General features: G+C 46.4%; 1 protein-coding gene across 1 annotated transcript; it reads right to left on the reverse strand.

Moving 5' to 3' along the window:
- Rcn1 (reticulocalbin 1) lies at nucleotides 1-11375 on the reverse strand. Its single transcript, XM_090347943.1, has 6 exons — nucleotides 11054-11375; nucleotides 6295-6488; nucleotides 5327-5505; nucleotides 4830-4890; nucleotides 2303-2502; nucleotides 1-1072 (listed from the first exon to the last, which is right to left on the reverse strand). Exons 1-6 carry the CDS (start codon nucleotides 11299-11301, stop codon nucleotides 965-967), a joined length of 990 nt encoding a protein of 329 aa, XP_090204069.1. The 5' UTR covers nucleotides 11302-11375; the 3' UTR covers nucleotides 1-964.
- Nucleotides 11376-12001: the final 626 nt, after the last annotated feature.

The following is a 12001-nucleotide window of genomic DNA, read 5'->3' on the forward strand; positions in this document are numbered from 1 at the left end:
AAAATCCTCAGAGTAATCCTTTATTCCATTGCTTCCAACTTATCATTGTTTCTGCCACGTAGTCAATGGCCCAGAGCATCACTGTGTCCCACTTGCATGGTGTAGGCCATCCTGGGGTGAAGCCTAGGATGTGGGGTTGCTGGAAGAATCCCCTGATAGCTCACAACTTCATTTCAGTTCAGGATCATGGAGGAAATAGGTAATATTTCTAGCCACTAATTCAAAGATCAGGCCTACCTCACTTCCATGTCAAGAAAATCTTCTCAAGAATATTTAACGGGTTCTCCACGTTGGTACAATTTGTCAAATGCCTGACTTCCATCATTTTCCTACCGCTAAGATTCCTTCCTTGTTCACATTATCTTTTTTGATTGCTTTTTATAAAAACAAACAAAGAAGTGGATTAATTATGCACCTACACAAAAATGCAGAGACTTAAATGCCACTTATAGTAATGGCTGAAAATAGGTTAAGAATCAGAAATCTTAAGACTTGTTCTGAAATAAGCCGAAGGAAATTCCACTGACAGTTTAACAGTGGTAAATACTTTAAAAAAAATCTGATAGCTCAAATACACAGCAGTCACCACCCCTATGCTACCCCACCCCACCACCCTACCAAACTTCAGAGTAGTAGAACTTTTCAAGTTTCATTCCTCTTTTACTTACATTTAGTAGAGGCGGGGGAAAAAAGAAACAACTCTTTTGATGTCATGCTGTAGCAATATATCCCCTTGAAGAACTGTAATTTGCTAAGACACTATTGTGTTTTTAGAAATCTTACTGAAAAAAATAGTGAGGATCACTTTCCAGTAAATATGGAGTGAAAAATTATTTTTTACCCCAATCTGAGGTATAATGCTTGTTTAGGGACACAACTGCTGTAAATCAGATCAAAGTAGCAACCAGTCAAGACAGTAAGAGGAGACTTTATAGACAGTCTGCCTCATTACCACAAATGTCTATCAAAGTTCATCGTGATTTTTTGTGAGATCCTCCCCATAATTCGTAGCTTGACTTCCAACAAACATGTTCCAGTTGTCCAATATTTCCTCTTTTGTTAGCTTCTCATCCTGTGGAGAAAGGGAAGAGCCATCATAGGAGGATTGGTAAGCATGAATCTGTTGTTCAGTGAAACATTTGTTATAGCCTTGAGTTTAAAATATTTTAAGTAGGGCCAGGCACGATGGCTCATACCTGTAATCCTAGCTACTCAGGAGGCTGAAATCTGAGGATCAAGGTTCAAAGACAGCCAGGGCACAAAAAGACCTGAGACTCTTATCTCCAGTTAACCTCTAGAAAATGGTAAGTGGGGTTTAGCTCAAGGGTAGGGCAGTAGTCTTGAGCTGAAGGGCTCAGGGACAGCACCCAGGCCAAGTTCAAGCCCCATGACCCCACCCCAAAAATATATAGAGATTTTAAGTAGGATATCTAATAATTTAAAAGTTTCTAGGCACCTCTTTCATCTACTGTTGCATGCGGCAAACCTCCAAAATGGAGTAACTTCTTGCTGTAAAAGCTGTATTAAAGTGTCGTGGCTCAGTAGCTGGGTGATTCAGAAGCTGGAATCCATTTATATCGCAGTGCAAGTGTTCCCAAAACAACCCTGAGAAACCCCACTGCTCTTGAGGACCAAACTCAATAACCTCATCCACACCCTTGGGACTTGTTGGGCAATTGCTAGGTAGGATGAGGTAAAAATGTTTGTCTTAACCTTACTTATAGATTTTTATCTGTTCTACCCACCCACCATCATCTATTCCAGTGTTCTGAGATTTAGCCCAGGACCTGACACACAGTAGGCAAATGCTCTATGACTGGGCTGCACCCACATTCCCACTTTATTTGACAATGGGGAAGTGTTGGCCTTGGCTCTAGTGAAGGAGCTTGCCTGAACCTGCCTGGCTCCAAGGAGCTCTCCTATCTCAAGTGGGATGGGCTTCCTCGTACCTAAAAGAAGTTTGAGAAGCATCTGCTGTGTGAATGGATGACTAAGGTTGTGTCAGGACATGCAAGGTTTAATTCTTCCATCCATGTCCTCTCCACAGCAAAGTCAGTAGTTCTTCAGTTTTAGCTGCACCAACTTCATTTATGTTTGTAGCCTACAGCCAGCTCCACTTATGGAAGTGCAGAGTTCATTGTGGGTCTTCATGGTATTAGCTAAAGTTTCCAGGTCTATACTGTAGGGCAAGAGTTATTAACAAGGATACAGCCCCACCGGCCAATACTATCACCAACGGGGCAAATGAAACGAATCATGTAAACTATTTCCTTTCGATCAGTGATTACAAATGGCAGAATACCTTGTTTTTGTCTGACTCATACACCAGGTGCCTGGCCTCTGCCTGTGCATGGTCATAATCTTGAGGGAGGATCCAGTGTCGGATCTCATCCTTGTCCAGCTTCCCGTCCTTGTTCTGATCCCGGAAGTCATTGAACTGCTCTCGTTCTGACAAAACCCAGTCTGGCTCAGGGCCACTCTCCTCGTGGGAAAACATGTCAGCTAGAAGGGAAGGCTGTTCTTAGTTACAAAGCACAAGTAGGAAGGTGAAAGTCTACTTATATATACGTACATACATGTATGCGTATGTATGTATATATGTGTGTATATATATATGTATACATATACATAGACATACATCCATACTACCCTTGAGTTTCTGGTAGGGTGTTAATCCTTTAAGAGACCTAGGTCACAACTGGAGGCCATGTATTGGGTACAAGGCTACGACTGACCCATTATGAAGACCTGAGGTTAGGAGCCAGAAGAGGAAGCTTAGCTCCTCACTCAGTTTAGTGACTGATTATGTTACTGAACACAGTGACTAAGCTCTCAGTCAGTCTGTAAAATGGAAATAAAGATCACACAAAGATTGAATGGCACTAAAGGTGAAAAACCAGCAATGACCAACATGGAACACTTTCAATAGCCCAGGTTACATGTCAGATATTTTCCATACTCTTTTTCGTATGATGTCCTTAGCAAGTTTATGAAGTAGGCGCTGCTGTTATTCAGTTTCCCGGTGAACCATCACTGACCAAAAAAAAAAAAAATAGCACTCTTGGCTAAAAGACAAGGAGATAGACTGACACCTGATATTCACACACTGTTACCATGCTTCTGACAAAGGGTTTTTTTTTTTTTTTTAAATTGTTATTGTGGGCTGGGATATAGCTAAGTGGTGAAATGCTTGCCTAGCAAGTGCAACATCCTGGATTCGATCCCCAGGACCAAAAAAGACAAAAAAAGAGAAAATACAGTTAAAAAAAATGAACAAAAATTGTTATTGTAAATGTGACATTCAGAGGAATTAGTTACATAAGTCAGGCAATGAGTACATTTTGACAAAAGGTTTTTGAGTGAGCTAACCAAAACTATCCTGCAAGGAGAGGAACTATTTATTCTCATTTTACAGGTGAGGACACTGAGTGATTACATGACTCTTTCAGGGTCACACAGCTGGTGACTGGATAAGCCAAGGGCTCCTAATTCTGATGCCCTTCTCATCCCATTACCCATCTTTCACTTGGCCTTGCCACTAGAAAACCATCCTAGAAATGAAAAGATACTGCCATTTCAGCAAGTCAAATTGGGTCTCTCCAACTACAAGTCATCCAAATTTGATTTTCAAGCCTTTCCTCCCTCTCTTTCCCGTGTACAGAATGACATGCTTCTTCCATGCAAAGACTCTTAAAAAGCTTTGTACCCAACTCATACCCTTACAATACAGAGTTCAGGGAACCAGAAGGAGCAGAGACTATTAATCAAAAGTACCACACTGTTTCTATCAGTCAGCCCTTTTCTGTCAGACTAATTCTATCACCACTGTCACATGACCTGTCAGAGGTGCTGAATGTTTCCCTCCCACATGTGCCTCACAAGAGGAAGGCTTCAAGGAGGTAACTGTCAGCATCTTCATTCCATAAAATGCCACCAAGATCACTTTAATTGTTGCAGCGAGAGCTACCTGTTACCAACAACAGAACCAAATAGAATTTCTAATGATGAGTGAAGACTTTACCTGTCCTTGTGTATGGGGTGGCTAAACTAATGTACCACAAAACCGCACACTGAGGGGCAAACTCAGCCCCAGGTTTCCTTTTGCAGGTGATTATCTGCCTCAAATGTATAACAAAAAAATGACCTAATCTCTCTTTCATATTCAATGGTTTCCCAGCTTTTTCCTGATGGAGACAGGGAAGAAAGAGCTGTTGTAAGCAGATAGCCTGAAGTTGAGACCACAAGCCACAGCAGTTGGTGGGGGTCAGATGGGAATGATCTTGTTGCTGGCACCAGTTCTTTACACTGGTTCTTCTATGATACCAGCAAGGGCTCTAGAGGCCTCTAAGTCTGTGCAAACCTGACTTTCAGGCTGCTAGCCCTCACAGCCACCAGAACATCCACAGTTCTATTGGCACAGCTATGCCTTCTTAGGGCTTCTAGGCTGGGCCAACCTATGGTGTGAGTTCACTCTACCCCCTCCCACTGTCTGCTCTGGCCTCCCTGGAAATCTAAAGCCCTCCAATTCCATTTTCTAAGGATAATCAAGGGCTGTGTGATGAAGGGGAGCTCTGAAAGCCAAAGGGCCAGCTGCTGGCCAACCCAGTGGTAGGACAGCTTGTTGGCTGCTTCTCCTCTAAAGGAAGCCTTGTGTCGCTTCCCTGAAGTTCTCTACCAGGGCTGATGGGGCTAAAACAAAGAGAGGTGCCAGAAGCGACACCAGCAGATTTGTAGCAGCTGTTGACAGAAGTCTAGGGTAAAGTATCCAACATGTGGGTAGAGGAATGCTGTCCACAGGAACAGCTGAGTGACCTCAGAGCAGCACTCACCAATGTACTCATCCTGGTCCACAAACCCATCCCCGTTCTTGTCGATGTCCTCCAGGGTTTCCTAGAAAACAATGCAAGATGGCCACATGCTCTGAGTGAATCTGAGCATCATATATTCCCTTCTTTTGTCCACACTTTATGACAACATGTTTTGGTAACTTTACCTCCCAGGCATTCTAACACAGAGGGGCCATCAAAACATAAATAAATGGAAGGAATATAAGGAGCTGTTCAAAAGATCCGTCTGTCTGGGATCATCTATACTGGACTTATAGAGTAAGAAACAGACTTTATGTTAAGTGGTTTCTGTTGGGGGCTATTTTTACAGCAGCTAGTTTGTTCTGACTAGCTTCTTGGCTAGGCAGGCATTAAACTGGATTTCACAGTCTTTCTCTAATTCCTTTCAAGCTTAAAAAAACCAATCTTTTTGAAAGAAGAAAACAAAATATAGCTTTCTACCTAGACTTTTCCCAGTCCAGGGTCTTTACTGGTCTTACCAAAACCACAATTTCTTTCATATGCTCAAACTCCTCAGGGTGCAGAAAGGCAGTGAACTCCTCCCGAGTGGTTGTCAGGTCCCCATCAACGTCTGCAGCCTTGAATCTTCTCTCGTCACGTGGCAGCATCTTTTTAAAGGTGTGATGATCGGAACTATCTTGGAACTCAGTGGGGTTGCCTACAGGATAGATGCAGAAATACTTAGAACTGTGTTACTGAGGAAGGTCCTTCCTTCCAGGTCACCCAGACTGTACCCATCAGAATGAAGACCCTGACATACTGAGTTCTTTAAAAGACTATTTTAGAATGGCTCTCATATCTCCAAGTCATTCCCTAATCAAGGCCCTATAAATCCGAACACTATTGTCGTCATATCATTCTTTGATCTAGAGCATACACAGGATCCCTGAACATTTGCCTGGATTTCGAGATTCTCCCTAAATCTGTATGTGTGCATCACTGGTTCTCCTCAGGCCTGTGTCTATCAGGCCCCCGCATAGCTCTGTACTCCAGCCTTTTGCCCTATACTCATTCCCCCAACCTACTGTATCTCACTTTCAAACAGTACAGGGCTATACCTCCCCCTTCAACAGTACCTGTTACTTACAACTCTCTATCTCTCTAAATACCAATCTATTCTTCAAGGTCCAAAAGGACATCCTTAGTAGTGATTTGAAATTAGAGATACTTCCTTTCTGCTTTTCCTCTGTGCCTTTGAGATTAAATTCAAGTAGGAAAGTGGCCTAGTGGTGTCTACTACCCTCCCGCCCCCACCATGAATGACTTCACTTGAAGTATGCAGCTCAGTACATCCTCAATAGGCAGAGGATGTTACACAATAGATTCCACTTCAGAGTTGTGACATCTCTCCAAAGGGGGAGGCCACAATGAGAGAGCAATGAGGTCTCCTGCAAGAAGTTTGTTACCTGAGTCCCTCCCATGCAATTACTTCTGCAGCACCTCTTACCTAGGTAGTAGCCATAGGTGGCTTGTTTGTATTCTTCCCAGGAAATTTTATCATCTTTGTCCCTATCGTAATCCTTCCAGACTTTAGCGACATTATCATAGATGTATCTTTTCTGCACCCGTTTGATCCAAACTTTCAGCTCCTCACTGGTGACAAAGCCATCCCCATCACTGTCAATTCGATCCACGATCTTCCTGTCGTTAAAAAAACAAAACCCACAAGGCTTTTTATCAAGGCTTGTGTGATCTTGCTCTAGTAAACTGTCAACCTTGCACAATCTACTGCATACATTACCATAGAATCAGTGACACGTGGTACTGGGAGGGAGCCTAAAGTTTTATCTTTTTTCAAATATAGCATGTTGGGGCTGAGAGTTTGGCCTAGTGGTAGAGTGCTTGCTTAACATGCACGAAGACCCACATTTGATTCCTTGGTACCATATACATAGAAACAAGCGGAAGTAGTGCTGTGGCTCAAGTGGCAGAGCTCTAGTCTTGAGAGAGCCCAAGGACAATGTTCAGGCCCTGAGTTCAAGCCTCAGGAATGGCACAATAAATAAGTAAATAAATAAATACAGCATGTTTTCCCCAGACTCCCAAACAGCACAGAGTGGCAAATATTGTTAATGGGTCATGCCCTTTCATCCTGATAAACTTAGAGGTGATCCTAGAATTCAGTACAGTGTTCTTGTACTGTGTTGACCTAAAAGATGAAACCTGTTAGTGTTTCCTGACAGAAGCCAACTCCTAGACAAATGGAAACTGAGGCCCAGAGAAATGAAATGACCTTTCTAAGATCACAGAGCTAATATTTAGTACAACTGGAGTAAGGTTCTATATTTTTTATGGCTTCAAGTTCAATGCAAAAAAAATAGGAAATTACATGTAAACTAAGACAAGTAAGTCATTTATTTTTGTCTTTACTTCCACCATGTTGGATCACAGCTAAAATTCAAAGGAAATCAGATCTTGTTCAACAAAGCACAGGATAAAAGAGCCTTGAACATCATGGAAGTTAGTCCAAAAATTTAACCAACTGAGCAACTACAGATCCCCTGTACTTAATTAAGGTGAAGACACTTACACCGACATGGTCTCCTCAGCCAGCCCAAACCAGATGTTCCCAAGCAAGAATATAATCCCTGTAGGGAATCTCAAGCTGTTTCCCTTGCTACTTACCATGTTTAAAGGAATTTTACCCTACAGCTAGTCCATTTACCTGGAATGAGATCATGCAAGCCAACTATGATTTTGTTTTGCTGTATGGGCTGGAATTCTATTCACTTCAGTGGTAAAAACTTCTTGTCAATACAAGTTCTGATTGACAGTTAATCTTTAGTTCATTAGAAACACCATATGAATCTCTTAGTTCTTAACTCATAATTAGTACTACTATAACTCATCTTTTTCCGGGGTGGCACAAAGTAAACAAGGTGAAGGTGATGATAGCGGAGTGAATCACCAGTCAATAACCACCTACCTAAAAACTCAGGAAGCGCTAGCACCTGTTTCCCTGGAAGGTGTGAATAGTACTAACAGCTTTTAAAGTGTCCCTTACTTTACAATTTGACAGGTCTTGAGGCTGAAAGACTTAAGCATGACGTGTCCTCAGGTCTGACTCCAGAATTTCTCCACAAGGCACTGCAATTTCTTTCAACAAGGAATAGTACTGAGCCCATCCACCAGGCATTGTCCAACCCTAGACATACACAGAGCTGTGGCAGGTTTTATCCCATAGCACAGCTACCACGGAACAGCAAATCAGCAAATACCTAACCATATCAGACTACATAGTCCTCTTTTAAGGAAAGGATAGCACTTAATTTTCAGCCAATATGGATCCAGGACATAGGTTAGCTGCACACACCGTAGGGGCTCAATAACTACGTGAAGGACAAATGTGACCTATCCCAAGTGTGAAAGATACTGGAAAAGGTGGCTGCTATGCAGAGAAAGTTGAGTGCTTTCATCTGAACACTGGAATCCCAGTTCTGGCTCTGCCTCACTTTATCTGTGTGACCTCAGACATGTGATTGACTCTCTGGGCTTCGGTTTCCTCATCTGTAAACTGATTTCCCAAGGGAGGCGGTGAGGAATAAAGGAGGGGAGGGAGTGCCTTTCCTTACAAACAGCAACCTAGGCCAAAGGGAGGATAGAAAACCCTACAAACTCAGCAAGTCACAAAAGTGAGCAAGGCCTCTAAGCGGAGAGCTCCATGGGAGATCCCTTGTCAGGTGCCAGACAAGGCTACCTAACGGGGTGTGAGGAGAAACTAGGAATCTGGGTTCAGTATGTGAAATCATTTAAATGTTGGCAAGCAGGTCATATTTTTTTTTCTAAGACTGTATGTAAGGCACTGTTGGAGATTGCATGTGTTCTATGGGTCTGTAATTTGTAAGCCTCTGGCCAAGGCATCTCCAGATGCCTAGGTGTTGAAGGTGTCTCATTTTTTAGAAATAATCAGATAGAATGGACAAATGTGCCTGGATTCAGTGATGCTCCTCCTTCAGCAGTGCAGGCTTGGAGGGGTCTCTGAAGACAGTGGACAGAAAGGTGGTTTCTTATATTCAGCTTCCCTTCCAGGCTGGACCCATCATTTCCAAAAGTCCCTCCCAGCTTCTAGCCCAGGGATAGTTGTGTACAGCTCCCTATACATGGCTCAGGCCAGAGACCCAGGTATCATCCTTGCTTCCTTCTCCTTCCTCTCTGTCATACTGAGCCAAAGTCCCACACATGTCTGTATTCATCCATTTTCTTTTGCTGCTCATCCTTGTCTTTCCCCAATCCCTGCCCCAGTTCCCATTCCGAATGCCAGGTGGCTCAGGTCAGATCTCCACCCTGCAAGATTTGGGATTAAGTAATTTCTACAACATATAAGATAGCACCTCATCTCTCCCTTATCAAGATGGTTCCCATTCTACCCTTACCTACCCCTCACTCTCAACTCCCTTTTCCTCTCTCCTGCTCCTTAAAGGGCCCATCACCCCTTCTGTCCCAGAACAGAGTTCAAAACTTTACAAATTGCCTGCTTCTTCTGACATACTGTCCCTTGTACAACTGGCAACCTCTGAAACATTCTACAAGCTCTGATTAGGTGACGGGGAAAGCTCCTAAGCTTCCCCCTACAGCATAAAGCCTAGGGACTCTTCCTGGGCATGCGTGGCTGTGGTTTTAACATGCCACTAACACACCAATTTTGTGTGGTGTCCATCTGTCCTTCACATCTTTGTATCTGTCTGGTGTCAAACACAGATGCCTACTACACAGTAGTCAGCCCAGTGTTTGTTGCGTGCATAAATGAATTAAACCAAAGTCGTAAAGGGCAAACCCAAACCAACTGCCTCAGCCTTTGCTCCTACTATGAGGCTGACCTAACAGTAAGATGCAGGCATTAAATGAAGCCATGGGACCAGAAGCTAAAGTTCCCAATTCCTCATTCCCAGGCCTCTCCTTCTCTACCTCTCCAGTGACAAAGCACCCTAGGGTTGCCACAGGGTTACCCAGTCAATTGGTCTCCAAGTGCCCCAAAGCCATACAATATACTGACTCTGTCAATGGCCCTATTGTTAAATTCCAAACAGCAAGAAAAAGTACTTCTCCTGTCAAATAAAAAGGTTACTTGTTTGGAGGTGACTTTGAAGTTCAAAGATCCTTTTATCACAACTTGCAGATGGTACACCTACACAAAAGGCATCCTTTATCCTCCCAATCCTACCTGGACACACTGGCTTTTGGTAGCCTTGGCAGGCACAGACGGTGGCTATGTTCTTTGTGATTGTGGCAAGACAGGAAGAGCCTCTGCATGAAAACCCAAGTTCTGGAAGCCCTGGCGCTCACTAGCCACTGTGGAGTACGTCCCACCCCCCTCTCCCCATCCCTGCCTCATCTGGGCCCCTGCTGACTGCTAGTTTCTCCAGAAGGATCTCTGGATAACCCAGCACAATAACCAAACTGTCTCCGTAGTTCTCCTCAGAGGAGAACCAAGTGAGGGTGTACCGGGAGCTGTGGGTGCTGTTACTTTCCCAGGTTTGGGTTCCAATTCCACAGCTAAGTTCAAGAACTACCTCCACTGTTATAGTTCTCTGGCCCTGACAACCAGTTGCCAAAGACCTAAGAATCTCACTGACATTTGCTGGAAACTGACACAAGGGGTCCCGTCCCCATCTCTGGCCCCATCACTCCTCCCCAGCCCATCTCGTAACTCAAATGCCCCCTCCCTTCTTAACAACCAGACTTTTAAAGTCCCTACAAGAGATTTATGGGACGATTAGTCCTGGTTCCCCCAGAACGCGGACCAGGAATCAAGCCATTTCATCTCCTGCCCCTTGTATCGCATTTCTCAACGAGGGTCTGGAATCCCTCTCTCTACGTGGGAGCTAAGCGAGGAACTGCGAGGGTGGGCCAGACTCCGGCGCTGAAAGGCCTCTCTGGACAAACTTCTTTTGTATGTCTCTCCCCTCCCTTCTGATGCAACCACGGGGAGGGGGTGGGCCCGCTCCGTCTCGGCTGCGGCGGGTCGCTGCCACGTTCCCCGCGGGAAGCCACCCAGGCCTGGGTGTGGCACCGACCTCCTCCGGCGGGGGTCGGGGAGTCCGCAGACAACTTTGTCCGGCCCGGCAGCCCCCCGCCCCCGGCCCCGGCCTGCGCACACTGCGATTTCCGCTTTCGCTTTGCGCGGACATCCCGCGCGGCTCCGGTGCCGGGGACCCCCGCAGGCACCTGCGTGCGCCCCCCACGAGCGGCCCGGGCCGCGGCCTCACCCCAGCCTCTCCTTGCTCTCGTCCGGGGTGAGCTGATCGAAGGTCTTGGAGTCCTCCTTGCCCAGGAAGGCCTCGTGATCGTACTGGAAGCTCTGGTTGTCCTCGGGCGGCCGCTCGCCCAGCTCCGAGTCGGGCCGCACCACGCGTTCCTTGCGCACGGTGGGCTTGGCCCGCAGCAACCGCGGAACCAGCGCCAGGGCCAGCAGCAGCCCCAGGGCGAGCCCCAGGCGGCAGCCACCGCGCGCCATCGCGGTCGTCCAGAGGAACAGGAGGCACGGAGCGACCCGACCCGAGCAGCGGCTCGGGAATGGGGGCTCGGAGCGCGGGGGCCGGGCGGGGGCCGACAGGGGCGGGGCCCGGCCGCGGTAGGACCCGCCCCATACCCTGTGGAGGGAGGGGCGCGCCCCGCGCTGGCTCGGGGAGGCTCCGGTGGCCTCGCTCACGCGCCCATTGGCCGCCGTGCAGTCGGCGGCGGGGGAGGCCGGGGACGGCTGAGCCACGTCGCCAGGCCGGGGTGGTGGGCGCCGGGGCCCGGGTTTCCCCTTGGCCCCTCCCCGCGATCTCACCCGCGAGGGGCGGGCCCCAGACTAGCTGGGGCTGGAAGCTGGAGAGAGCTCCCTGGGAAACCGGGAAGAAGTTCTTTGTCAAGCAACAGATGTTCCTGGGCAAAAATCTCCTCCTTCTCCAGTTCCGGAGAAGTGTAACGAATCTGGCTTCCAACAGAAGAGCCGGAACCCTGGCCCCATTGCGCCCCCGAGGAACTCTTAAAACCCCTTCTTCTCTTAATTTGCAAAATCTAAAGTCTGGTTCCACACAGCTGACTGGAAGGGGACGGGATCCTCCCCAACCCAGTAAGTTCCAACTTGCAGGGGGAATGCAGGCCTAGGGCCTAGAGTGTGCAGATAATCTGGTTCTTCCAAAAGAAACAAATTTCACATATATGAAATC

Source organism: Megascapheus bottae, chromosome 16 (genome assembly GCF_031878675.1).
Source record: "Megascapheus bottae isolate mThoBot1 chromosome 16, mThoBot2.hap1, whole genome shotgun sequence".
Taxonomy (NCBI): Eukaryota; Metazoa; Chordata; class Mammalia; order Rodentia; family Geomyidae; genus Megascapheus; species Megascapheus bottae.

Bases quoted from the DNA above. Each gene is read 5' to 3' on its own strand.
- Rcn1 (XM_090347943.1), bottom strand. From the start codon at position 11,301: ATGGCGCGCGGTGGCTGCCGCCTGGGGCTCGCCCTGGGGCTGCTGCTG. The intron at 6,489-11,053 runs GTGAGGCCGCGG...TTTTAACGACAG, and splicing joins GAGAGCAAGGAGAGGCTGGG to GAAGATCGTGGATCGAATTG. The intron at 4,891-5,326 runs GTAAGACCAGTA...ATTGTTTTCTAG, and splicing joins TGAAAGAAATTGTGGTTTTG to GAAACCCTGGAGGACATCGA.